Consider the following 26656-nt stretch of genomic DNA (forward strand, 5'->3'; position numbering starts at 1 on the left):
CTTGGGCTTCTTAAACCTCCCTGGGAAAGTCTAGTGCATTGCCACTGGTCCAGACAGAGATGGCTTGGACTGTGGCCAGGTTCCCTGTCCCCTCACTGCTCAGCTAGTACGACTCAGCACTCTGCAGCAGGCTCCCTGCTGTTCCATCTCTGGGTTTGTGAAGCAGAAAGTGTTAACTGGGTCATCTCTGTGCAGAGATTTTGCAATGCATACAAATGGGGATCAGAGTGCAAGAATTGAATAAAATGTCATTGTAAACTAAGGAGAATCTGAACCCACAGCTGCCAGGTGAACAGGGGTCTTTTTAAAGCTGATGCCGTCACCTGAATTTGCAGTCATTTTGAGAGGGATTTGTTTGCCCTATGGATATTTATCCTACAGTTGCCTGAATCTCTCTCTCTCTTTCTCTCTCTCTCTCTCTTTTGAGGACATAAAAGTAACATGCCTCTTTTCTATCAGTGTTCCAGCTGCAGCAAATAGATCCATAGAAACAAATTTAACCCACTGGAATTACTCTCTAAATAAATTCAACATTTTGGTTCAAAGTGCTACAAATAAATTCAGTGCTTTAATTCCCAGTACATGGAGCAGACCTCAACAGCACAAGGACACCCTGAGAAGCATGTATTACACAGTCAAGGTGGCAGTAGACATAGGGGAATTTAAAAGAAAGTGCTTCAAACTATTTTTAAAATAAAATGCATCCCACTGGGACAGCAATTGCCCAATGCCGACTATTCATAAATCAGGGGGAACAAAGAGCAGCTTCACATTTTGTGTCTCTGGCCAAAGAAAAAGATCTAGGAAAAGAAAGAGAATAACAGGTTCAGCCGAACACAACGTGGCCCACCTGATTCTCTATTTCTCTCTCTCTCTCTCTTTCATTCTTGGAAAGATCTTTCTGTCTTGGAGAAAATGCATTAAACATAATGCTCATAGTAACTTTGGCAAAATATTCCAAATATTATAAAGGGCTGTTCAACATTATTAAATAAGTCTGTGTTGCACTTCTTTTTAATATCTTTGTGCACGCTCAGTATTTGCTCTGATTGCTCCCAGCAGAGATTTATTGCTAAAGTAGATGTGACTTGAGGTTGAGTGGAAAAGAAAGCAGTCAGTGCAGGAGGAATATTGAGTAACTTGGTGGTGTGAGAGAGTTTGGCTGCAGCAGAGAGGAGAGAGAGAGAGAGAGCTTGTGAGATATGCATGCCAATTAAGGTGCTCAAGAAATGAACATGAATTCATTTCAGGGACACACCAGACCCCTCCTCTTCATATGTCCCTAGGGATGCTTCTGGAATTGCCAGAGCTGAAAATTAAATTATAAACCTAAAACATGACATTGAAAATGTAATGTCTCCTTTGATAATATCGGCGTGCTGATTCATCAGTGGGCGGGGCTGCCCACTCCTGGACCCAGACTGTGAAGCAGGGTGAGGCAGACACTGGCAATCCCTCCCTCTCTCAGTTTTCCTCGAGGTTTCCATCAGAAGTGCATCCTGTAACTGACTGCACATGCACTGAAGACACTGACAAATAAAAGTGACCCTGCAGAGGCTCTTGTAACACGTGCCCCCAGCCTAGAAAGGGGAACAGTATTACTGACTTAGAAAAGCTCATGTTAATGCAATTCAGTGTGGGAGTGTGAAGGTATGTGGGAGAGCACCTTTGAGTTGGCCCTTCACAATGTGGGAGTTGGTATTGTGGAGCTGAACAGACATACCATTCATATTTTCTAAATGTTGTCATTTTCCAAGCTTTGTTTTAAAGTCTTCTCATTAGAAAACAAGCCATTAATAAAAATAAATTCTCTTGTAGTTGCATCCATGAGTCAAAGCACAAAACTGCAGAGCACTTTGGCTCCCTACTTACAGGAGTCTTTGAATCCATGTGCTGAGTCACTCATAAACAGAAAAAGAACAATAACAGCCCAGTACAGGGCCCAGGAAAGTAGATGGAATAGAGTTTCACCAAAAAGAAAGTTTGGCTAAGCCTTGCAGGATGAATCGGTTTGGAGTAGGCAGAATGGTATTCTAAAAAGAAGGAATGGTATGACCCTTTTGCATTTATAATAGCCTTCAGGGGCCTAGCATATAAAACAAATGACTGATAAGGAGAACTCGTATGAGGAAACAGACAGAAATGGGGTTTGGAGCAAACTGGAACGTGGAGAGATGTGCTCTTGGTTCAAATTTATAAATCAATCTGTGGGCCAAACAAAACATATCTACACCTTATATGACCTGCGTACATTAGTTTTGTGACCTCTGATTTAGGGGATAAAAATCAGGTTGACTTTTATGGGATAAAAAAATGAAACTATCATCATGCTTGAAATGAGATGTCAAGTGTGGCCTGAGCAGCTCGATGTCTTTGCAAGATCTTCCTCTTCTTGTCCTCTGATTACCTTGTCCTCCTGTCAGTTCCTTATTTCTTTTCCCGGCACACTTTTCCTAGATGATCACACCAAGCCCTATGAAGTGATTAGCTATCAACTCCTGCAACTATGTCTAGCTCAGGCCTCTCCCCAGAACTGCAAATCTGTATAGCCCATTAAACATCTGCACAGAGATGGCCCAAGAACACCTGAGATTCACAAAGTCTACGTTGATACAGATCTTCTTAACTGGCCCAGCAGCACATCCCCTGCCTCTGGCCTTGGTGACCAGCATGGATGTCACATCAGCTATAAACAGTACTACAGCAATGTCCTTGGCTCTTCTTTCATCCTTCCTGCTGCTTATCCTGCCAACGGCAGAAGGTTCCACCATTAAACCTTTTCATCTTTCCCAGTAAAGTCATCAACTGGCTGGAATAAAAACAGAGTCATTGCATGCTCACACTTAACACTCAACGCACTACTATGAGTTTCTGGCTTCTTTAGTGTGCGACAGAGGATGCAGAATTGCATGTGCTGGACACAGAGGAGGCACAGGAGCAGTGCCATCTTGTTCCTATTTTCTCTTTGCCCTAGATCCATGGGAGATGCTCTGATGATAGTGCTGCTCTTTTGCATAGGCAGAGATCTAATGAGATTGAGAAAAAATACTCCAAAATTTTTGAAAACACTACATTTTGATACACTTTAAGTCTGCCATTCTAGATGAACTTGAACTAACAATCTATGCACTTCTACTTAAGGGGTTATTTACAAGCATTGACCTTTCCAGTCTCTTTAAGTAAACTCAGCATCAGAAAGCCAATATTCTTTTAGCTGGAGAAAAAAAAATAAGTCAATGCCCAAGAGTCCCAGAACAATATATCTGTCTCTACTTATACAGTGTCCTAAAAAGGCAACAACCTCTGTTTCTCAACACTTCTCAAACCATCTCCACTATCCCAGTTCAGGCCACCAGTCTTGTTTCCATAAAAGAAAGCCTCTTAGCTTACCTCCTTGATCATGTGGTTTCCTTGGAACATTCCTCCAAATCCAGAATTATCTCCTTGAGTTGCCTACCAATTCTAGCCCTTCTGTCCCTGCTCCATATTCAGCTAACTTCTTTTAAGATCTTGGAGCAATCAGCTCTGTCTCCTCCATACCTTAGTGTATGTCGCACCTTTTGCCTGAACACTCTTTTGCCTCTCTGATGGCTCACTCTGTCATTGACCCTGAATTGTATGCAAGGATGTCACAATTTGGGAGAACCATTCCTGATGCATAATTCCAGGTTAGATGTCCCTTTAAAACCACCCAGTATTGTCCCTTTCATAGTATTTAACATATTATACCTAGTCACATATCTATTAGGTTATGCGTCTACAAAAGTGCCAATTTTTTAAAGTTTAGAGACCATGTTTGCCTCATCCACTGTTGTGTCCCCAAATTTATAGTGATCTTATATGAACTCCCATATTTTTTTTTAATTAACTTGAAGGAAGTAGCAAAAACTGGACCCTGTTTTAGAAATTCAAAATCACTCATGATAAGCACAACATGCTAGGGAAGAGACTTAGGAAGGGAGGCCATATAAATGGAGGAGCAGTTGTACAGTATTGGAAAGCTAGAAGCTTCCCATGGAATGAGAAACTTGGACACATGATAAACAAAGCAGGAAAAATAGGCAAGATTTTGTGAACACCAAAAGAAAGAATCAAGAAGAAAGAAAAGAGTTTTGGAAAATTCCCTAAAATATAAGGGTTCTGATACCATTTACAAAAGTTGGGAAATGAAAATGGAAACACATTTTAAGGGAAAAACCTATTAAGTCTGATGTTTAAATCCCTTAATAAGAAATCTTTAGGAAAGTGCAAACAGAGCTTGGAAAGCTCATACAAGGGAGTTCTTAGTCTTGAGTGTCTCTAGCATGAAAAGCGCATGTCATCAGACTAGTGGTGTTCCCTCCTGATTCCTCAGAGCAGGATCCATTCCTTCAGGCTTCAGAGGCACTTGCCCTAAGTTATCTCTAAACACAAGGCAGATTTAAGTTCAAGACAAGGACAGCTAAAGTCATAGAGTGATAGAGATGTTCATCACCATGCATCCCAGGGCTGGTCTATGTGAATGTTCCTTGACAATGTTGTGCTCAAGATAGGAGATGGGGGTCCCTTGGGGGAAGGCCTCTGTCTAACAATGTTCCCAACAGAGGAGAAATAAGAGTAGTGATACCAGCCAGAGAGATCAAACAGATCTCTCTGAACAGAAAAGCCAAGAAGTGGTGGTAAACATGAGGCTAGTTGTAAGGCTAGATTCTCTAGAGATGTCAGTCCAGATGTGATCTTTTTACATCATTTGTATCTGAAGAGCCCTTGAGGGGTATAGACTGTGACCTCAGGGGTCATGAGAATAAAACTGTTCTCTTAGGGGAGAGCTCCAGAGAATTACCACCAAAAAAGAGCAGGAAACAGAAGATGAGTTTAAAAAAAAAAAGGAAGAAAGAATGCTAGATTTAACATTGGATGCAGAAATGACAGCAGATAATTATTTAAAGATTAATAACTGGGCAACTAGAAAGACTTTTGCTTAATGGCTAAAGCTATTGAAAAATATATTCCTGGAAGGGTAATGAACCTCAACACGGAAAATACAGATAAGATTGACTCTCAAAGTGGTGTGGTCTCCAAATCTCCATACATTAGAATGATGAGACTAGATTAATTTTCATCCAGGGATTATATGGATTAAGTTCTCTCTTAATTAAACTCATTCCTAAAATATATATTTATTTACCTGCCATGAAATTCACATCCCTGAAAAAAAAATGCCTGTATCCAAAGACACTACCTTGAAGCATTTCTTCCAATCTCATTTTTTTTTTTTTACTCGTAAAGTTTTCTGACTAGAAACTCTGTCACACAGTATGTTGGCATCAGCTGACAGTTGCTAGATGGTATCTTTCATTCCTTTCTAAAAATAGGGAAATAATGTGTGAGTTATGTTCATCTTTGAAAGCAAAAGGTATGGTGCACAGGGAATCAGTCATACTCCATCAACAAGCTAGAAGCACAATTCTGGGATGGAAGATGTCAGAAATTTTTCAGTTCAAGGGAATCAAATCCAAAGGGGGAAAAAACAGATTTCCGTTGCACAGAATCTCATGAGTGTTGGAGAGTAGGAGATCCCTACTCCTGCTGGCAATAAGATTAAAGTGACAATTACCACAAATATCAGCCCTAGCTTGTATTCACCACTTAGGAGAAGACAAAGGCCACCTCATGACAAAAACATTATGGAAGGAAGTGAACCCAATGACCATAGGAGATGGGAACAAAAATAAAAGTTAGGCAATGTTCTAACTTGGTCCAGGTCACCCTGAGAGCTCACAGCAGTTTAACTTTGGGTTCTTCATTTTTAACTCTACTACCATATGCCTCCTAGATGAGGGAATAAGGATTTAAGTTAGTCAGCAAGAAGATTACAGATCAGAGAACATGGAAAGGTTACAGATTCTCCTTTTCTAAAGATTTTTCTTTTCTTTTTTTTTTTTTTAACAACAAGACCACCAAAGATGAAAAGAAGTCCTTTCATGAGGTAAAGAAAATAAATTGAAGGCAATCTTCTCAAGATACATTTTACCCTTCCAAATATTAACCAGTGTCTTCAACTTCACTAAAACCTAAAAGTTGTTCTTTGTAGGTAAATCAAAGTACTGGAGTTTTCAAAATAGAATCATTATAACCATGATCCGGGGATAGGAAAAATGTAACTATTTTTAAGATGGTGATAGAAAGAAATGTTTATAGGTTTTCAAAATGCTTCTATAATTACCACATGCATTAATTGAATTGATATAGTCAATATTTTATCCAGATTACTAGTGGCTCCTAGTTTTCAATTTATTAACATGGATTAAAGGGCTGAGGTTGTGGCCCAGTGGTAGAGTTCTTGCCTAGCACATGCAAAGCACTGGGTTCAACCCTCAGTACCATATAAAAATAAATAAATAAAGATATTGCGTCCATCTACAACTAAAAAAAAAAAAAAATTAAAAACATGGGTTAAAAATTTATGCTATGCCAAATTACACACAGCAAAATTTATTTTATCCAAATTATTTTAAAAGTCCTAGGAGCGAGAATTAATTTATGAAGTGCCCTAACTAAACTGAGTCTAAAATATGTATGTGTGTGTTTACGTATTTTTTTTAAGTGCAAGGGAGAGTTGGTGAAATTTATTGCTTTGCTAGAACTGATTGAGAGAAGCGATGCAAGCATACTTTGAAAAATCCAATCTTCTCCCAATTCTTTCTTCAACCTTGACCCAAACAGACAGTCTGAGGTACAGAGAAAGAATTCAATCTCGGCCCCCTCTCAAGAGACTTGAACTACTAACTGGAAAGAAGGGCTTTTTGAGGAATGAGAAGCCTGGCTGAACTCTCTGGCCCACTGGGCCTCAGCTGGCACAGAAACCGACTGGTTCTGCTTACCTGAGCAATATCATTTAGATAGCAACATCTTTCTTGGTCAGTGTTCCAGGCTGAGAGGTCGTGCAAAAAGGTGATCACTCTGAGGGGGACAGAGAATCGGTGCTGACAGCCTGGCACTCATTCCTACCCTAGGAATTTTTTTCCTGTAGTGGTGTTCGGTGGAGAGGATGGAAAGTAGGACTGGTCTAGGGAGTCTGGGACCGCTGTGGAAATGGATGTCAGTGTGTAGGGGGTTGCTTGTATTGCACATGATATGCTCAATCAGTGTTAGTGACTGCAGTTTCTGCATTGCTAACAGAGATTTAAAGCTGTGATCCTTATAAGGCTTGAGAGTTGAGCTTCATAGAACCTCCTAAGCCTTTGACTGAGGCTGTCCTGATTTGTTTTTGGTTTGTTTTCGCTCTTATTTGGCATGTGACCAAGCACAATGGTATAAAACACAGCTCTTGAAATAAGCTCTCCAGGTAGGAAATCGCTCAACTCCTCCTCCTATGTTTCTGGCCCTGGTTGGTTTATCCAGTCACATACATATATATCTCAGTCTCCTAATTGGGAAAAAATGGGAAGTAACAATGGCATCTATGTCGGGACATTGTTGTGAGTTCATACAAGCAAAACACTTAGATTGGCACCTGACACTAAGAAAGTATTCAACCAGTGTTAGGATTCTGTTGTTATTCTTATTGTCCTTGCTTGATGCTACTAAAAACCATGTAGATGGAGCACACAGTGCTGATCGGCGTCACAGTTACACAAATATCCCAAAGCAGAATTCGTGTCTGATGTTAGGTAACTATGCCACACAAGAAGCAGTGTATGACACACCACTCCACACATTTACTTCAGAGTCTAGAAGAACAAGCTGTACAATCTGCTGGGGAACTCAGCCTATCTTCATTATTCAAAGTGGCATCTTTTTCACAGGTTGGATGGGGGCTCTGTCTGACCAGGTATCAGACTGCTGTTCACTTTTGTCAGGCGCATTAACTCTGGGACCACTAGGATACTATTCAGGGCAGGATTAGTCATTTACTAATTACTAATTACTCCAGCGGCCACAGACCTAAGGTCAGCGATTCTCTCCCTTCACACCAGGAGGATCCAGCATAACAGAGGCCAGACAGGTAATTTGCATAGTCTCTACCTAAGAGGCCAGCACAGAAGAAGGCATAGAAAGATTCTGTGTTGCAAGCAGACAAAGATGGCACAATTTGATGGGAGCTTCGGTGAGCTCCTCCTGGGAGCCCCTGCCCCCTTCCTCCTGCTGGGTTGCAGCAGCTTTCTGGTTAGATACCTCAGCAGGCCTCTGGGGAGCTGGACAAGGTCAGACTCTGGACCCCACATCACTTTTACAGGTTGGCAATTCTTTTCCACTCTGAGCATTTGGAGAGCCAGCCAACTGTGTTTGCCAAACTTGCTTGTATGTGAGAAGCGTGTTTGTTTTATGATCAGTGTCTTGGGTTTTAAACAAGAATACTGCAGGAGATGATCCTGCTATGATCCTTGCTAATGTAACTCCAGGCTAATAAGTGCTGAGATGATCCTGCTCTTTGATTTCATGAATAAGAAAATAAAATGGGAAATGCATGACATTTAAAAAATTATTGTTATTACTGAGTGTAAAATTTATTTTAACCCTCTGTGTAGTGGCTCAGTTTCAAGTTACATGTGCTGTTTGCCAGATTGTATCTCCTGTTCCTCCCCTCCTTAAATATGTGCTTATTTACTTCCTGCAGAGTTCAATTTTAGAGCCCATCAAAGTAGATCCACTCAGACTCTGACTACATTTTCATGCATAAATTCATAGATGTCTTCAGAAGGAATTGCACTTGCATATGCAAATACTTTCCGATGCCTTTTCATTTCTACTTTTGGACTGCACAGTTTTTAATTCATGCAAACACATTACACAAACAAATATGGGCTCAATAACAACACGCGGCATGTGTGAATTGTTAATTGCAAAGCTATGAGTTTGATATGGCCAAGCAGCCTCCATTATTATCAATGGAGGAGAATAAGATTAAATAGGAAGAATAAAGGTAGATTGGAAAATAAAATCCCAGCACTTGGTTTTGTTTGGAGTATATATTAATAAGGGGAAAGATGATGGGCCCATCCGCCATTCAACAATAATCTGGAATCTACAGCTCATTGATCCAGAAGTCAGAATGCACCTTTAATGAGGCCTAGGAGGAAGAGTATATATTTCAGGACAGAAACAAAATACAGGCAGCAACACCACAAACAACACAGAAGCTCCAGCAGAAGATGAAAAGCTTTTCTCCACGTTGGGCACACATCACCTTTCAAAATACCAGAGTCTCCTCTCAGTGGTGCTCTTGGAAAGAGCCGAAAGGTGTCCTAATTTCTGCATATTGGAAATGTAAGCACTCTGCTCATTAATTAAGCTTGGATTCTTCATTTTTTCCCCCACCAATTCCCACTACCTACTACCTGGGGTCAGGTGAGTACTTAATGAAGTAAAGCACATGTTGGAGTGACTTGCAGATCAAACACATTTGATCCAGAGCAATTTTCAAGCAGATTCTGTCCCTCTTTTCTAGTGGAGAGGGATCAGTATGTGTTTCATTTTCATGAAGACTCTGGTACTCAGAAAATCAGAGTAAAGATTAAATGAAAATTGTTCCCTGAAGGACACACAATGGCAACAAAAACATAATTTCACTGTTTCTCTGTTGATTTTTTAAAAATATTCTGTTACATTTAAAAGCGGGAGGCAAGATAAAATGGGAGGATATGACAACATGTTTTTGGAACAATATCTGGACTCTAGATTTATAAATCTTGGGCATAATGCTAATTAATAACATGCATATGTATATTTTCTATAGAATAAAGAAAAGCAAAAGTAATTTAAGAACTTAAGGAAGCTAAGAAGCCAGGAATGTGGTTCTGAGCCAAGACATCTCATTAGGAATCAAACAAATTGATTGTCAAGGATGCAGAACAGGAAATTTTAAAAACTCAAAGGTATAAAATGAATGATGTAATAACTCAACAGAACAGAGCCTAAACTTGTGGTGCAGGTAGCCTGACCCTACCCCATGCATTCCCTGCAGTTTGAGGATTTACTTGTAATTTTGCAGGGTTAATTATGTGAACTGCACCAAGGTGAAGCTGGTACTCAAAGTGAAAGACATGGAGCAGTAAGTGGACTTCACCACTCTGCCTCCGGCCCTGCACTGCTTCAGTCTGCATGCCAATACATTTGCATGACCCTGGACAAGTGATAACAGAATTCTTCATGGATAATGACACCAAGGAAAAGCTAATTATTAGCACCTGGAAGATCAATATTCATACAAAAGTAATCAAAGTATTATAATACAATTAATGCTTGGTGAAAGCAAAAGGGAAAAAATTATATCATGGGAAACAGGTAATAACATATATGTGCCACCTGTGCTCTGAAATATAAAAGTAAACTGTATAACTCATAGTTAACACCATACTTTGGTGGGGCAAGAAATTATATGCTATTACACAAAATGTGTTCAGATGTCTTTTAACTGACACACAGCATTTATTCAAAGAGAATCTAATTGAAAAGGCCAATTCATTCCAATTCATGAAGCAGTAGCAACGTGAGCTCTTGGAGGCTTGCAAGTGGGATTCCAAGAAGAGAGTCTAAACAACATGGATCAGCTCATATTCCTCAGGCAGAGATTCAGTATCATCTCAGGAGTGTCTTTCATGTAGCCAAGGACCTGCTGTATGTGACATCTGTCAAAACCTACCATAACAGGTCTCTAAAAGCAACCATTGAATTGACAAGGAATCAAGTGTGCAGGACCAAGGATGCATCTCTTAGTTCCCATGGGAGTTGGGCATGGGAAAAGGAACTGTCCTACTAAACTAAGCCCTCATGGGCAATTTGCTTGCCAGCGTGCCTTTCCCCATTTCCATCAGCCTCAGTCATCTGCCTGCTACAGGCCAAGTCAAGGATTGAGAAGGCTTGGAGCCCATCAGTGGGGCAGCGCTACCTACCTTGTCTAGGAAACTCATCGGACTCCCGGTGAACGAGGTCGGTGACTCTGTTTCCATAGTGCATCCTGCTGTCGTGGTCATAGGCCTTTAGAGTCTCACTGGAGCTGTAGGACTTCTGTGTGGGCACACGGCAGTCCTCGCTGTCCAGGGAGGAGCTCGTGTAGCGGCACTCTTTGCCACACCGTCCTCTGGTCAGAGAGCGGTGTCGCCGGTCCTTTACATCCATTATTCCAGAACACTGATGCTTTCAGCAAAGTCAGGCCTGAGTCTTGGCACCTTTGACTTTCCCACCTAAAAATATCAAAGGAAAAACCCAAGACTGTGACTACAAGAAATGGTGCCTTCTGTCTGACTCAAGTTTGCTTAGGCAAGCTTGGTGAGCTCCACACTAACTCTTGCAAAAGCTCAATGTCTAACAGTCAGTATAAATACAAGAACTTGATACACAGTAAATTAATTTTCTTGATATTTAATTTAATATATTGGGAGGGAAAAGTAATAGCAAGAAGCTCATCTTTTGTTTTTCTATATGTGTACAAATGACATGATAATTCTGTCACTCTAATGCAAGATCTTGTCACCAAGCAGTTCAAAATGAAATTGATTTTGTCCTTCTTTAATGACATTCTCCCCACCTCTATTTTATGCTACAAAAAACTCAGGAAGAAAGCAAATATAAAAAAAGAATGAAAGAGAGAAATAAAGAAAAGGAGGGAAGGGAAAAAGAAAAAAGAAAGAAAGGAAGGAAGAAAAAAATGAAAACAACAAGTATATCAGCAAATTGAGCATGAAGCATAAGTCTGTTATTGATGCTCTGCAATGGTACCAAGCCATTTGACTAATATAAAATTGCCTAGGTGGATCTGGAGAACAATAATAAAAGGCACTGTAGACATGCAAACAGGCTTCCTCTTATTTATTTAATGAGCCATCAGCAAACTCCCAGCCAGTTTTCATTCCTTTGCAAATCTGCATCTGGATTCACCTGGTTGGTCACTTCTTCCTAGCCACAGGTGAACTAGAGACCTTGGTGATGAATCACTCACTTGGCCATTAGCTAAAACCCAGAGGATGCCCATCACTGCTAGTACACCCAGTGCAGAAAAGGGAAAATGAGGAGGACCAGAATACAATAGGTAAGCTGATGGGGAGGAACCTCTCTAACACATGCTTTGGCAACCAGAGAGAGCCTCAGCCTGTCATATGCCACCCTCATCCTGAGAGTGTATGCCAAACACCACTCAGAAAACACTAGCCTTCTGCTCAGCAAATAACGGCAAAAATGCCTAGGCGCCTCCATGTTCCAAATGATAGGCTCTTATTGATTTCATTTGCCATGCAAAATAGCATGGACCATGGGGCCAGGGCCTGGACAGAATGGACAAATACAAATTTTAATTAAAATGGAAAATACAACCCAGAGCCAGGGTAATGATTTTTCTCTAGGCTACTGTTGCTCACTGCCTCCTCAATATGTCAGGAAATACTTGGGGACCAGATCTGGAGTTCTGAACCACCATCGCCTCCCCCCCACCCTTCCTTGGCTATTTACCACTCTGTAACCGAATGTCCCTGTATACCAAAGTGCTAGCCGGTGTGAGCATCGATGTGGACAGCTTTGACCCAGAGGCAGCAAAAGCAAAGTTGCTGCTCTGTTGTCTCTTGACACCAAAGGACCTTCTGGATCTTCAGCACACTCCTAATCTACACTATTAATACACTTTTTCAATTGCTACCTGAAATTCTGAGAAAATATTTTTGACAATTGGCAACAGAAAGGTACACCTGCTATGAACACCGACCACAGTTATTTTGCTACTGTGATCACTCAGGAAAAAAAAAAAAAAAAAGCAGTTTCCTAAATTCTAGAGTTCCTGACTCAGCAAGTTGAGAAATACCCTTAAGAGTCAGGACAGCAGAATAAAATAAACATTATTATTGCTGTATGTATATACGTGACTGTATAACCAATGTGATTTGCAATCTATACACTCAGAAAAATGAGAAATTATACCCCATCTGATTCAAATGTATGATATGTCAACATCATTGTACTGTCATGTGTAACTAATTAAAACAAATAAAAAAAAAGAAATATTTTTTTAAAAAGTCACCAACCAAGACCTTAGGATTTCCTTAGAAGACATAAATAGCACTGGGATAGAAGTTTTCATGGCCTAGTAATAAATTCAAGTGTCCTAATATTATTGCAATTTCTAGATTCTAGATGCCAAAATTCCTTGTCCTTACTTCTGATCAAATGATTTCAATATTTTGGAATCCATATCACAGGCTATTTGCAAGTGTGGCCATTGAGAACCTAATAGGAGGCTCATCTTACCATGACCACAAACTAGACAACGCCCTTGTCATAATTACTTCTGGCCTTTCTAACTTGGTTTCTCAAATGGTGGAAACAGGAATAATAAAAATTAAAATGTATTGTAGCTAGTTTGTAATATGCTTTAAAACATCAGAGAGGCTAAAAAGTTATTTTTTTCTCTATGTTAATTTTTTCTTAGCTAAGTAAGTATAGACTTAAAAAGACAGAGGGAGAAGACCGTAAGTTTCCCACTCACAGTTCTAATAATAAATCTTAGCACATAAACTAGGCACTGAGAAAAGAAGCCCCTCAGCCTCTCTGAAAGACCATAAGATTGTTCACACCAATACTGAAGAGCCACAGTTGTTTCTTTAAGTGTTGTGTGTTATAAGTTGATTTTTAATTTGCTTCTCTCTTGCTTTGCTGTTAGGTTTTTACTTTTAAATATTGTCTATGTTCCTGACTCTTGAAAAACTATCTCCTCTAATTTGCATGTGCTTGGCATAACAAGCTGAATTTCTACCTCTGTGTGTATATGTGCACATGCTCTTATTTTATTTTTTAAAACCATGCTCAGGGATGCTCAGGGTAGGAGCCTAAAGGCTTATTATCTATTAATAAAGTACAAGAACTTTGGTATTTGGACATTTTGACATCTACGTTAGTTGCCCAGAAATTTTCCCTGATAAAGTCCTCTTTCTTGGCTCTGTTCATGTTGGCTAAGTTTGTCAGAACCGTCACCTCTGGATAAGTGATGGAAATTTATATATAATGAGGTAAAAATTGACAGGGAAACCTAATCTCTTAAGGAACTAAGCAGAGTTCATAGCCTGTTGGCAAACAGACATTTTATATTATGCCTGCCTGTTATTTAAAAATTAATTATCACTATTAAAAAATACAAAAGAGGAGAATTTATATTATAATCTAGAGTCCTACCTAACCTTTAAATATAGGCAACATAAAAATTTATGTTTCCAAAATGATGGAGTAGATATAATTTTTCATCTTTTCCCCATAGCATCCAGCTAAAAATCCTGGACATTCTATATGAAATAAAAATAAGAAGAGTCTTTAAAGTGAAAAGAAGAGGCAGACCAACTAGGAACCTGAAGATGAAAGGAATAATGATATGGTGAGTTCCCTGGAGATTTCTATTGCTTTAAATAGCAGGGACTTGGAGCTGAAGGAGTTGACAATCCAGAGACATCAATAGGCACAGACAACACACAGCTCAACAAAATCTAGCCTCTTCTTGCCAAAGGCCTATAATGAGGTCTTCCTGATAAGAAGGGAAACATCTAGGTATCAACCATGCCTCTCAGTCAAACAATATGGAAAAAAAAATGCTGTCTCCATCTTTACCTTCATCAGCCAAGGCCAAGTGGGAAGCCCACACTTCCATGCTAATGAGGTTGCATTTAGGGACTTCAACCTCAATCAGAAAGGTTTCAGACAAGGCCAAGAAGAGAGCCAAGATTTTCACCACTTCCAGGAGACAATGAAGCTTCCCTTGCCACAGGTAACCTGGCCATCCACTTCCAGAGGGCCCTAACAAAGTGACACAGGAGGAGGTCTAGTGAAGAGTTAGGACTTTCATGTCCCCCAGTGTTAGATTCCCACTGCCCCTTGTGGAACCAAGTGGAGGTGGGATGCCGAGTAGGAGCAGTACCAAGGCTTCCTATCCCTAACACCCGGGAGGCATCAGTGCAGTTCCAGTGGAAAAACCAAATTTCCATCCCTATAATCCCTGCTCCCAATGAGCACCTGAAAGGGAGCTTCTTGACTTCAGGGGTTGACAAAGGCTGAGCAGGGAACCTGGCAGTAACAAGAGAGGGTCCCCCTTCCCTCCACAGAGCACTGCCAGAAGAAACCAGGTAAATTGGAAAGTTTAAATGAGATGTGGAGTTGCATAATATGATATAGCCCAAATGTACACGTTTCAATCAAAAACCACTGTTATACAAAGAATCAGGAATATTTAAACTGAATGAAGAAAGGCAATTCATATATGTAAACACTAAGATGTTAGCATGACCTTACATATGTTAAAACAGCCATCATGAAACTACTTCAACCACCAATCAAGAACACACTTGGAAAAAATTTTGAAAAAGTAAAAATCTTCATAAAATAGAGATGCTCATTATACAAATAGAAGACACAAAGAAACCCCAAACAGAATTTTTAGAATGGAATCATTCAATAACTAAAACAAAAAACAGAGAAAAGAATGAGGAAAACTAAAAAATAGCCATAAAGACTACCCAATAAATATAATGGAAAGAAAAATGAAAACCTAAAATGTAAGAAGAAGAAAGAAGAAAACATTGGAACCTTTAAGGAGACAACAAAACATTTAATATTTATTTCATCTGAGTCCCAAGAAGAGAAAGAAGGCTGAAAATATGCTAAAATAGTAGCTGATTACATCTTAAATTTGTAAAAGTCATACCAGTACATATTCAAAAAGCTGAGTGAATCCCAAACTGCATAAACCCAATGCATCCATACAAAAAAATCAGAGTTAAACTTCTAAAAATTAAAGGGACATTAAAATTTTTTTTAAAACTGTGAAAAAGTTACTATTTACCTATATAGAAAAACATTTTAAATGAAACCGTTTTCTCATCAGAAACCATGGAAGCCAAAATATATTCTTCAAGTGCTAAAATTGAAGAACCTTCAATCTAGAATTCTATATCCAGGGAAAATATTTTTTTTGGAATGAAGAAAAACATCAAGAATACTTCAGGTAGGGAAAACTATAAGAAGTTGTCACCAGAAAACCTATTTTATAAACTGTCCAAATAGTACCCTAAACAGAAAGATCAAAATAAAAGAAGGAATCTTAAAACATTAGAAAGGAAGAAAGGAACAGGTAAGTCAAAATTATGGGAAAATGTAATAAACTTTCTCCTTTTGAGTTTTCAAAATTATTTCTGATAGAGGAAGAAAAATTGTAACTATCTGATCTGATTACAATTATATGTAGAGAATATGATTAAGAAATTTTTATAAATGGGTTCTGGTAAAAGAACATAAAGAGAACTAAGGTTTCCATACTTCAGTCCAGTTGATAAAATGATGAAAGCAGTAGGCTGTGATAAGATATAAATGTACAATGTAATTGCTATAAAAACTACACAAAGAGGTGTACTCAAAATCACCATAGGTGTCAAAATAGAGTTCTAAAAATGTGCAATAATCTACAAGAAACAGGTGAGAAAAGGACTTAAAGAACGAAAATAGAGAATAACCAAAAAGTAAAAAGTAAAATGGAAGACATAAGTCCTAAAATAGCAATAATTACACTAAATGTAAATGTTCTCAGTATACTAATTAAAATACAGAGATCAATAAGGTGAACTAAGACTCATGATCTGACTATTATCAATTAGAAAGTCATTTTAAATATAACAATATAACATGTTTGAAAGGTAAATTAAGAATGGGTTATAGGTGAGAATTAAATCTCAACTGTTTAAATATATAAAAATATAGTAAAACTAAGGAAAATATATCATTCAAATATTGATCCAACAAAGTAGGAGTGACTGTATTATTATTATTAAAGTGGACTGCATAGGAAAGACAATTACTAAAGACAGACAGGGGCATTCTATAGTCACACAGGGGTCAATTCTATAAGAAGACATGACAATTCTAAATATGTACGCATTCAAAAGACAGAGCTACAAAATACCTGAAAACAACATGCAGCAGAACTAAAAGGAAAGGTAATCAAAATCACAACCATAGCTGGAGGTTTCAACTTCTGAGTCCCCCAGATTAATGGAATAACTAGATGGAAAATCAGCAAGGATATATCAGATCCAATACCATAAACATTCAATAGGGTCTAAGCAACGTTATAGAACTTCACTCCCAACAACACAGGTTACACCTACTTCTAAAGTGCTCATAGGATGTATCAAGGTAGATCATATCCTGGATCATAAAAAATAATAATAATAAACCCTAAAAAATTTCAACTTGACTGACATCACACAAAGTCTGTTCTCTGATAATAAAGAAATTGAAATAGGATCAGTAACAGATAAAGAGAAAATCTCCAGATGCTTAAAACTAAAAAACACTTTTCTAAGCAATCCCTGGGTGAATGAAATAGTCTAAAGGGGAATCAACATATGCACTAAAGTTAATGAAAATACAACACATCAAAATTGTGGGGAGAAGTCCAGTCAGTGATGAGAGAGAATTTCATAGAATTTGAAAATGGGAAAAGTCTCCAATAAGTAATCCAAGCTCTTGTTTTAAGAACCAGGAAAAAAGTAATAAGACAACGATATACCCAAAGCAAAAAAAAAAAAAAAAAAAATCATAAAGAGCCAAAATCAATGAAAGTAAAAACAGAGAAACAATAGAGAGAAGCAATGAACAAAGTTGTTTCTTTGTACAGATCAATAAAAGTGACAAACCTCTAGCAAGATTGACAAAGAATAGAAGAAACAAATTACCAATATCAGCTACAAAGCAGGGATATTGCTACAGATTCTGACAACATGAGAAGGATAACCAGAGACAACTACCAACAGATCTACCCATATAACTTTGAAAAACTAAGATGAAACAGAATAATTCTCAAAAAAAAATCCTAATTATAACAATTCACCCAAAGCAAAATAGATCACATGAATAACCTTATAGCTATTAATGATATCTAATTTGTAATTATACTACCCAGACAAAAATAAACAGGCCCAGATGGTCTCACCGGAAAATTCTACCAAATGTTTAAGAAAGAATTAACATCAATTTCCAGCATCTCTTGCAGAAAATTGAAAAGGAGGAAGTGATTTTCAATTCATTTGTTGAAGTTACTACAACTCTAATTCTAAAACTTGAGAAAGGTAGAGAAAGGAAGGAAAGAAGGCAAAAAAGAAAACTAAAGATGAATCTCTCTCATGAATAATGGTGCACAAATCCTTGCATTAGCAAACAAAGAATCCAGTTATACATGAAAAAAAGCATGCACTGTGACCAAAAGAGAGATGTTCTGTAGATACAAGCCTAGCTCAGTATTTAAAGACCAAGGAATATAAACCATCATATTAACAGGATAATAAATTCTAATCACAGGATAGTATCAATCAAGGCAGAGAAGATATTTGGCAAAAATTCACATCCATTCATGATGAAAAAAAAAAACTATCAGAAAAATAAGAGGGAATTTCCTCAACTTGATAAAGAGCATCAACAAAAAACTTAAAGTTGACATTCTAATGAATGGAGGAAAAAATGCTTCTCTCTAAGAATGGAGTCAAGGCGAGGACATCTGCTCTCACCAGTCCTATCCAACATGGTGATGGGATTTCTAGAATGCAATAATTCAAGAAGTAAAAAACCTACATATCAGAAAGAGAGAAAACATCCCATTTACAAACAACATGATTGGGTCAGCACAGAACCTCAAGGAATCTATAACAAAACCTCTAAAACTAGTGTGAGTTTGCCAAAGTCATAGAAAATAAACATGCAAAAAACAATTGCATCTTAATATACTAGCAATGAACACATGGGAACTGGACATGAGAATATAATTTTACTTACAGTCTCTCCAAAGATGAAACATTAGACATAAATCTAGCAAAATATGTACAGAAATTATTTGCTGAATTTATGCCACACTGATGAAAAAAATTAAAGATCAAAATAAATGGAAGTATCATGATAGATTGGAAGATGCAGCAGTTTAAATACCAATTCTCCTAAACTGATAAGTAGATTGAATGAAATTTCTATCTTAAAAAGAAAAAGCTTTCTAAGACTTTGAAATGATTTTATTTAAAATTTATACAGAAAGCCAGAAAAACTAGAATAGCTAAAACAAAAAAGAAGGAGTTTTAAGACTTATAAAGCTACAGTACTCAATACTATGGGATTGACGGAGGGATAGACACATAAACTAAAGTAATAGAATAAAGAACACCCAGTAAGACACATGCTAATAAGCTCAACTGACTTTTAATACAAGAGCAGAAGTAATTCATTGAGGATAGCATTTTCAACAAAGGGTGCCTGAGCAACCAGACATCTAGAAGCCACAAGATAATGGATTTAGTTTTCCACTTTATATTTTAAAAATCAAAACTGGATGGATTAGTGACTTAGAAATAAAACAAACAATACAAAATTTTTAGGAAAAGAGGGAAATATTCTAGACTTGATACCAAATGCATAATGCATAAAAGAAAAAATTAATAGATTGAATCTCTTCCAAATCAAAAATTTTGCTCTCCAAAAGACCCTGTTAATAGGATGAAAAGACATTCTACAGGCTGAGAGAGCATATGTGTAAGCCACATATTTGATAAAGGACAAACATCGAGAACATGCAAATATCTCTCAAAACCCAACTGTAAAAATAAAACACAAACAATCCCATTAGAAAATTGGCAAAGGACACGAGGTGACATTCCACAAATAGGACATTTAAGTGCAAATAAGCACATGAAAACACATCCATCAGAGCCACAAGAGAAAAGCTAATTAATACTATGATGAGATGTTACTACAGACCTCTCAGAACGGATAAGCAAACAAGAAAGGGACAACACTAAGTGCTATCAAGGATGGGGCAAAGCCATCACTCACAATTTGCAGGCCCAAATGTGAAATGGAACAGCCACTCTGAAAAACAGCTGAGGGATTTCTTAAAACACTAAATGTGTCACTGCTCTAAAACCCAGAGACTACTCTCCTGGGCATTTATGTAAGCAAAAGTGAAATGAAAATGTCTGTTCACACCAAGACCTTAGAGGAGTCTTTATAGCAGAATGTTCATTCATAACAACCCAGAACTGGACACTGCACAGATGTCCTTCATTAGGTGACTGGGAAAGCAAGCTGTGGCGGCCCCATGCCTTGAAACCCTGCCCAGCAATAAAAGAATGCACTATGGACACACACAGCAACAGGAAGAAAAGGTTATGTACTGATATTTGGCTCCACTTTACACAGCATTCTTAAAAAATGACAGGAGCGGACACCAGATTGGTGGCTGCTGGTTTAGGAAGGTATGAGAGTGTGAGGTAAAATCAGCATGGCTCTAATCAGGCTTCTGGGGTGATAGGGGTAGGGTGGATTTGGGCCATACCCATACACATCCTGGTTGAGATATGGTCACTACAGTTTGCAAGATGTTTCTCTTGGTGGAAATTGATCAGAAGGCACATGGCATGGCTCTGCCTTATGTGTTCTGACTATAAATGATTCTACAATTACAGCAAAGTTAAAAAATTTCTTTAAAAAATATCGTCCAACACAACATACCTAGTCCCCAAATCCATCATGAAAATATGCACTATGGAAGATAATCCACAATTAATATTATAAACATTGTAATTATCTGTTAATTTAATTATCACAATTAAATAAAATTAATTTTATTTACAATTTTATTTATAAATTTTATATTTTATAAATTAATTTTATTTATTTATCACAATTAAAATTATAAATATTAAAAATGTGAACATTGGGTATACATGCTCCACTTTAAAAAAATATTACCATTATTTTATCACTTCTTTGATGTCTAGTCAGTCTGTCTTATTTATTGGAATCCCCTGGTTGGCCAATATTTTCTTTTGTGTGTGGCTTCTAGTATAAAAAATAAAATGTTGTGGACACTGAAAAGTTCACACACACACACACACACACACACACAAAAAACAGTTACAATGCAAGAAACAGCATTTGCCAACATCTGCTTAGTTTTTATAAGGCAATCTTTTCATTTTTAAAGATAATTTTGAAATAATAGAATATTAGTCTTTCTCCTTTGCTGGTTGGATAGGAATCCTTTAATAAATGCATTTATTGCCTACCATGGGTAAGCCCTCTCAGCACGGCCGTCCTTGAAAGTTAAGGTCAACAATGCGTGTGGGGAAATGAAGTTTAGAGACTACTTCTAAAAAGTAATTAAAATTGCCTTGAAGCAGTAGGAAAGATGGTAACCAAAATTATCAATCTTTTCCCCAAGCTTCCACCTTTTCCGCCACTGACAAATGGCAATCACTGGACAGCGAGGCCTCTGCCAGCTCATACTGCTTCGCTGGGGCTTTATTCTGTTACATTCCACATTTCCTCCCTTGAAGAGGGTTCACACTGCTTTTTTCATCAGTTGCCTAAGTGGGTTCCATCACTTTCGCAGAAAAGACTACAGAGATCTTGCCTGCGAGCCTTTGTCTAATTAACTAATCCTATGAGCTGTAACACTGTTCACTATTAACTTTTCAGAATATCCTACTACTTAAGGGGGTTGACTTGTTAATCACTGACAGCCCAGTGGAGATATGTGAGTGTGTCTGCAGATGTACTCAAGAAGGATACATGGGTGGGTTGTGGGGGCCTCCAACAGGCAGCCGCTCTTTCTCTGTCACAGGGAATACTGAAGGTGGCTGTTTAAGCTTCCCTCACCCTCCACATTGGTCTTTGATTACACTGTGGGCACCGTTTCATCATATTTGAATATTTGCATCTTGTAAACTGATGACAGACAGACTTTTGGGAAGTGTGGCACCGGGAGAGTCAGCTACCTCCCGACGTCCATGTGCAGTGGCAATCTGTTAATTCTGAATGCAGAGCAATGTGAGCACCTTTCTTCTCCATTCATGAATTATAATAAATCCTTGCAGAAGTTTGTCTAGAAGGAAGTAGGGAAAGTCAGTGCCCATGCATCAAATATTCTTGTTTCCTAATTTGAGCTGGTATCACATATATTTTAGAAATCCAGTAAAAAAAAAAAAAAGTTTCATGAGAGGAGCGTATTTGTAGTTAATTTATATATTTTTTAAAAAGCTCAGTCTGAATTATGTAGAAGATCTTTCTTCCTTCTGATAATGTGTTAATTGGATTGCCAACTTGTTTCTTAAATATTGCAGGTGCCATGTGTCTCTGTTTAAAAAGATGTAATGGATAAAACATGGCCCCTTTATCCATTACGCCCCTGCAAATTTTGCCTGTTACTCAAAAGCAGAAATGCTAAGATGGCCTTATAGTGCATTCACAGATTCCTTTTTTGTGTATTAGAACATCTTCATGAGAGTGGCTTATTTTAAAATCTTTAAAGCACCAAATAAAATATAATGCTGAACTGAACACTACACATAAGAGAGAGAAGCTGAGATGGGGGAAAGCTTGGAGTCTGCCTTCGCCTCCCTCCATCCCCAAGTAGGCTTCTTATGGATACAGTACATAGACTGGTTCTCTAATATAGGAAGTGCCTTCTCTTAAAAACACATAAGAAAAATTCCAAATACAGATACGATCCAAAATATTTAGCCACAGAATATCCCTGTGACCTCTGGGTGGACCTAAGAAAATCTGATTTTAAAATCTACAAAAGTAGGAGATAGTGGCCTAATAATTTAATGCACTAGTAAATAAGAGGTCAAAGGCAATTTGCTTCCTGTTCCCCTGTGCCTTTATATTGATATGTCTGGGGATAAAAAGCCAACTCTGGTTAATGTCCAGAGCAAGAAAGGATAAGCAAATTCACAATTGTGTTTTGCTCTCCAGCTTCAGAGCTCCATGTGGCTGCTTTTAGAATCTGTTAGGGTCCCTGGAGCCATTTGCACAGGAAATGGGGAAAGCAGAGCCAGGATCTGCTGTCTATGAATTTTATGAATTGTGAAATGCAGGGACGTTTCTACGTGCGCATAGTCCTAATCAACAAGAGCCACGAAGGAGCAGCACGCACCCTGCGAGGAGTCTCGCTATCTGCCGCGATAGCACAAACGTGTGTTTGGGTATATTTGTATTTGAATAGTAATGAAAAGGCAGAAGTCTACATCAGATTGGTATATAGTCTAATTCCACACTTTTTTTTTCTTCTCCCGTCCAAACTGTTTAACATTCGAGAAAGTCAGCGCGGTTACACCTCCTGCGAAAATTTCAATATGAAATGTGGAAGTTTGCTGAAGCCTTTGCCTCCTCGGCTCCACCTTCGCAGCACGCTAGCTGCCTGCTCTCCTCCCCTTTCCTATGTGCCTCCTGAGATCCAGCTGAACAGATGGCTGTACCTTAGGCACTGGCTAAGTTACCGTAACCGGAAAGACAGTCCCTCCGCACTCCTCCTCCCCGCCATGCAATACTCAAAGAAGCATCAGAGCAAGCCCAAGAGCCTGCAGCCTCAAAACCTAATGAAGGAAGGATATGAACACCCTCTTCCAAGTTTTCAGTATGCCCCTTTCTCTATAGGAGTCTGCAAGCAGCACCACACAGAGTGAGCAGAGGGCGGTGGCCCACAGATTTCCAGGCAGAACATCAGCATCACTGTCAAGTCAAGCTCCTGCTTCATGAACACCTATAAAGAGCCAGGCTCTCAGTCAGGCTCCTAAGGCAAGTTATCAGTAATATTCTCATTCATATTTTAAGTGACTTTCTAATTTCACACATCTAAAAATTATTCACACCAAGTTTGGAACTGACTACTAACTCCAAGATCTATCAGACTGAGAAATGGACAATCTTAGAACATTGTCTCATGTTCCTTTTGGTCACTAGATTTGTAATTGTCCAAGAACTTAAGCCCTCCAATATAACTCATTTGGCTCATGGAAGTCGGAAGTCATATCCCAATCCTTATGTACCAGTAAAGAAAACACCAGATCAGTTGACTCGTGTATGCAAGAACCTCATATATCCAATATCATGGAAATGAAGGAGAAAAATATCATGAGGAAGAGTGAACAAAGATTTGAGAGGGGTAGGCCCTAGGTCTCACTCTAGAAAATGGAGGTACTGTGCCGACTTTGAAGTCACATAATATAATATGCCTTTGTACTGTATAAATCTCCTAATAATAGTAGTTTAAATAGTAATAGATTTCATCACTACCACCCTCATCACTTCCACCAAGCATTATCAATATTGTATGGATGGCCATGATATGGAGCAGCTATTACTTAATGATCATCAAAACACTAGTTAAGTACCAATGTTCTAAACTACATCTCGTGGGTTGAAGCATTTCTGTTCTCTGAAGAGTTAGTACTATCATGCTTTCTTAAGATGGAAACAGTTATTAATAACCCCATTTAGTATTTAACTTTCACTTCATGATATAGTTCTACTATCCCTGGAAATATGAACCTGAGATGTTCTAGCAATATCACCCATTCATAGTCAAATCAGATATACGTTGCCCTGACTTTTAATATATCATATTAAGCTCATGATACAAATGGTGCCTTATGTAGATAAGAAGAAAATGAAATGAAAAAGATCAGATAACTCCCTACCTGTTCGGGAAGGTAGAGTCTGGTAAGCGGAAATTCTGTTGTTTACTGAACCCAAACAATTGATGTGGAAATACAGCACTTGAGGAAGGAGTGTGGGTCTAAATTACCATGCACAATTCATAGAGAATTAGGGCATAAGGGATTGCATATGTGTGTGAGGTACAGTTGATATTTTCTATTATTTTACTGTTAGGAGAAAGCAGATGGCATTCCTTAAAGTCTTGCTTTAATGATGACATGGTACAAGAACTGAAGTGCAAGATCCAGGAAGGGATGACAACAAGGGAATCATTTGCATTGTATCTGAGATGCTCTGTGAGAGCAGGAACCTCTTCTCTTTTCACTAAATATATCACCAGTATTTGCTGGAGAACCCACCATTAAAGAGTCCCCAGTAAAAGCTTTGTAAAAATAGATATGTGTTTATAAGAAGCATCTTAAGAAAATAATGGGAAAAATGCTTCAAGGGTCTTAGAGCCATTACTGTCTTTCTTGGTTATTTAACTGCCCTGAACATATTATTCAGGCCTATTGTTAATTTGCAGGATTTACATAAGAACTTCTATAATAATTTCATGACAAATTTCCTTCCTACCTCCTGCTTTGTCAAACAAATACAATGTCAAATGTTCTCTTTCAAGGTAGCCGTGCTTCCTTAATTAGGATGCAATACATGAATATTGGTAACTGCTTGGAAAATTTGAAGATAGTATTCTAAGAGTAGGAACTGGCTTCTGATAAAAGTCAGAGTCAGTATCCTGCTTATAAAACATCTTTTTGTTTTAGAAGGTATGGGCTGGAACATAGCATTTACTGCATATAAAGTATCCTCTTCTATAAGGATCCAGCTGGAACTTTAGTTTTTTTTTTTTTGTTGGTTTTTTTGTTTTGTTTGTTTTTACATCATAGAGTTCATTGCACTACTCAAATCTGCCATGGTAGCACAAAAGCAGCCAAAGGCAATACTTAACTGAATGGATGTATTTGTGTTTCAATAAAACTTTATTTTTAAAACCAGGCAGCACATTGGATTTGATGCTCAGACCAAAGAATGCCAACAGCTGCTACAACATAGATAGGACACCATTAAAAGCCAAAAGTTTGAAACTCTCACCAAATATTTGCTTCATACTAAGGATCCTTCACCAAGGATCTTAGAGAAGTTGAGAACTTGCCCTACTAGAAAGTTTTCGATAAGGATGAATTAACATGAACAAGATATTCATGGTGAATGAGTATGGGGTCAATAACTAGAACAATATAACTAGGGGAAATTGCTTGCATTCAGAAGGTTACTGATTTGAAACTGAGATATTTTCTTGGGCTTCAAGCCAAAGTTGTGCATCCCTCAAGAAGATATATATATATATTTTTTTTTTAATAATTTTTATTGTTTAATTTTCGGTGGACACAACATCTTTGTGTGTATGTGGTGCTGAGGATCGAACCCGGGCCGCACGCATGCCAGGCGAGCGTGCTACCGCTTGAGCCACATCCCCAGCCCTCAAGAAGATATATTTATGTTTAACTGCTCATTGACAATAGTTTGAAATTTGACCTTTCTGTATAATATGCATTTAATTCTTGCCTCACTGCTTCTACTAATTATTATTTTGCCAATTATTTTATGGAATTGAGGTTTGTCAGTGTATATGAGAAGCAGCGATGATGTATCAAATTGTTTCTTTTATAACCCATTTTTCTGTCTCTATGTCTTATTTTGTTCTTATGAGAAAGAAAAAGATAAATGATTTACCAAATGATCAGAAATGTTGGCAGTTCAAGTTTTAAGATCTGGAAGAATATAAACACAGAAAAAGAAACTCATACCCTTTCTTACAGGAATGGGTATTTATCACACAGTAAGGAGAAAGAATTGGGGTAATAGCTAAAGAATTCACTTATACAACTGTGTATTAAAAGGACTCTTTGTAGCCTGTACTTGTATTGTGAATTAGCTGTAAATCAATAGGTGATATGAAAAAAAATATTAGAAAATGCACAGCCCAATAGAAAATTTTGTGCAAATTTAAAAATAACTCAATAACATCAATCTCGAAATTACGTACTTGCATCCTTGAATTTCCTAATGATCCCTCAAGGTACGGCATTATATTTTTACAGCTATTAGCACTGCCATTCACCAGAATCATAATGCTGTAATCACTCAGAGGTTCAAGGAAATGAAA

The 26656-nt window shown here is 38.0% G+C and overlaps 1 protein-coding gene across 12 annotated transcripts in view; it reads right to left on the reverse strand.

Annotated features, from left to right (window-relative positions):
• The window catches only part of Tenm2 (teneurin transmembrane protein 2), a 1198434-nt gene that overhangs the window by 909884 nt on the left and 261894 nt on the right, over nucleotides 1-26656 (reverse strand). For 11 of the 12 annotated variants that reach the window (XM_048815904.1, XM_048815889.1, XM_048815861.1 and 8 more), the window contains exon 3: nucleotides 10875-11165. In XM_048815904.1, the coding sequence (XP_048671861.1) occupies nucleotides 10875-11100 (226 nt within the window). In that variant the 5' untranslated portion in view covers nucleotides 11101-11165. Of the gene's footprint in view, nucleotides 1-10874; nucleotides 11171-26656 lie in introns of those variants that run through there. The other variant, XM_048815867.1, reaches the window with a different exon arrangement.

The sequence above is a fragment of the Marmota marmota genome, unplaced genomic scaffold (genome assembly GCF_001458135.2).
Source record: "Marmota marmota marmota unplaced genomic scaffold, marMar, whole genome shotgun sequence".
Taxonomy (NCBI): domain Eukaryota; kingdom Metazoa; phylum Chordata; class Mammalia; order Rodentia; family Sciuridae; genus Marmota; species Marmota marmota.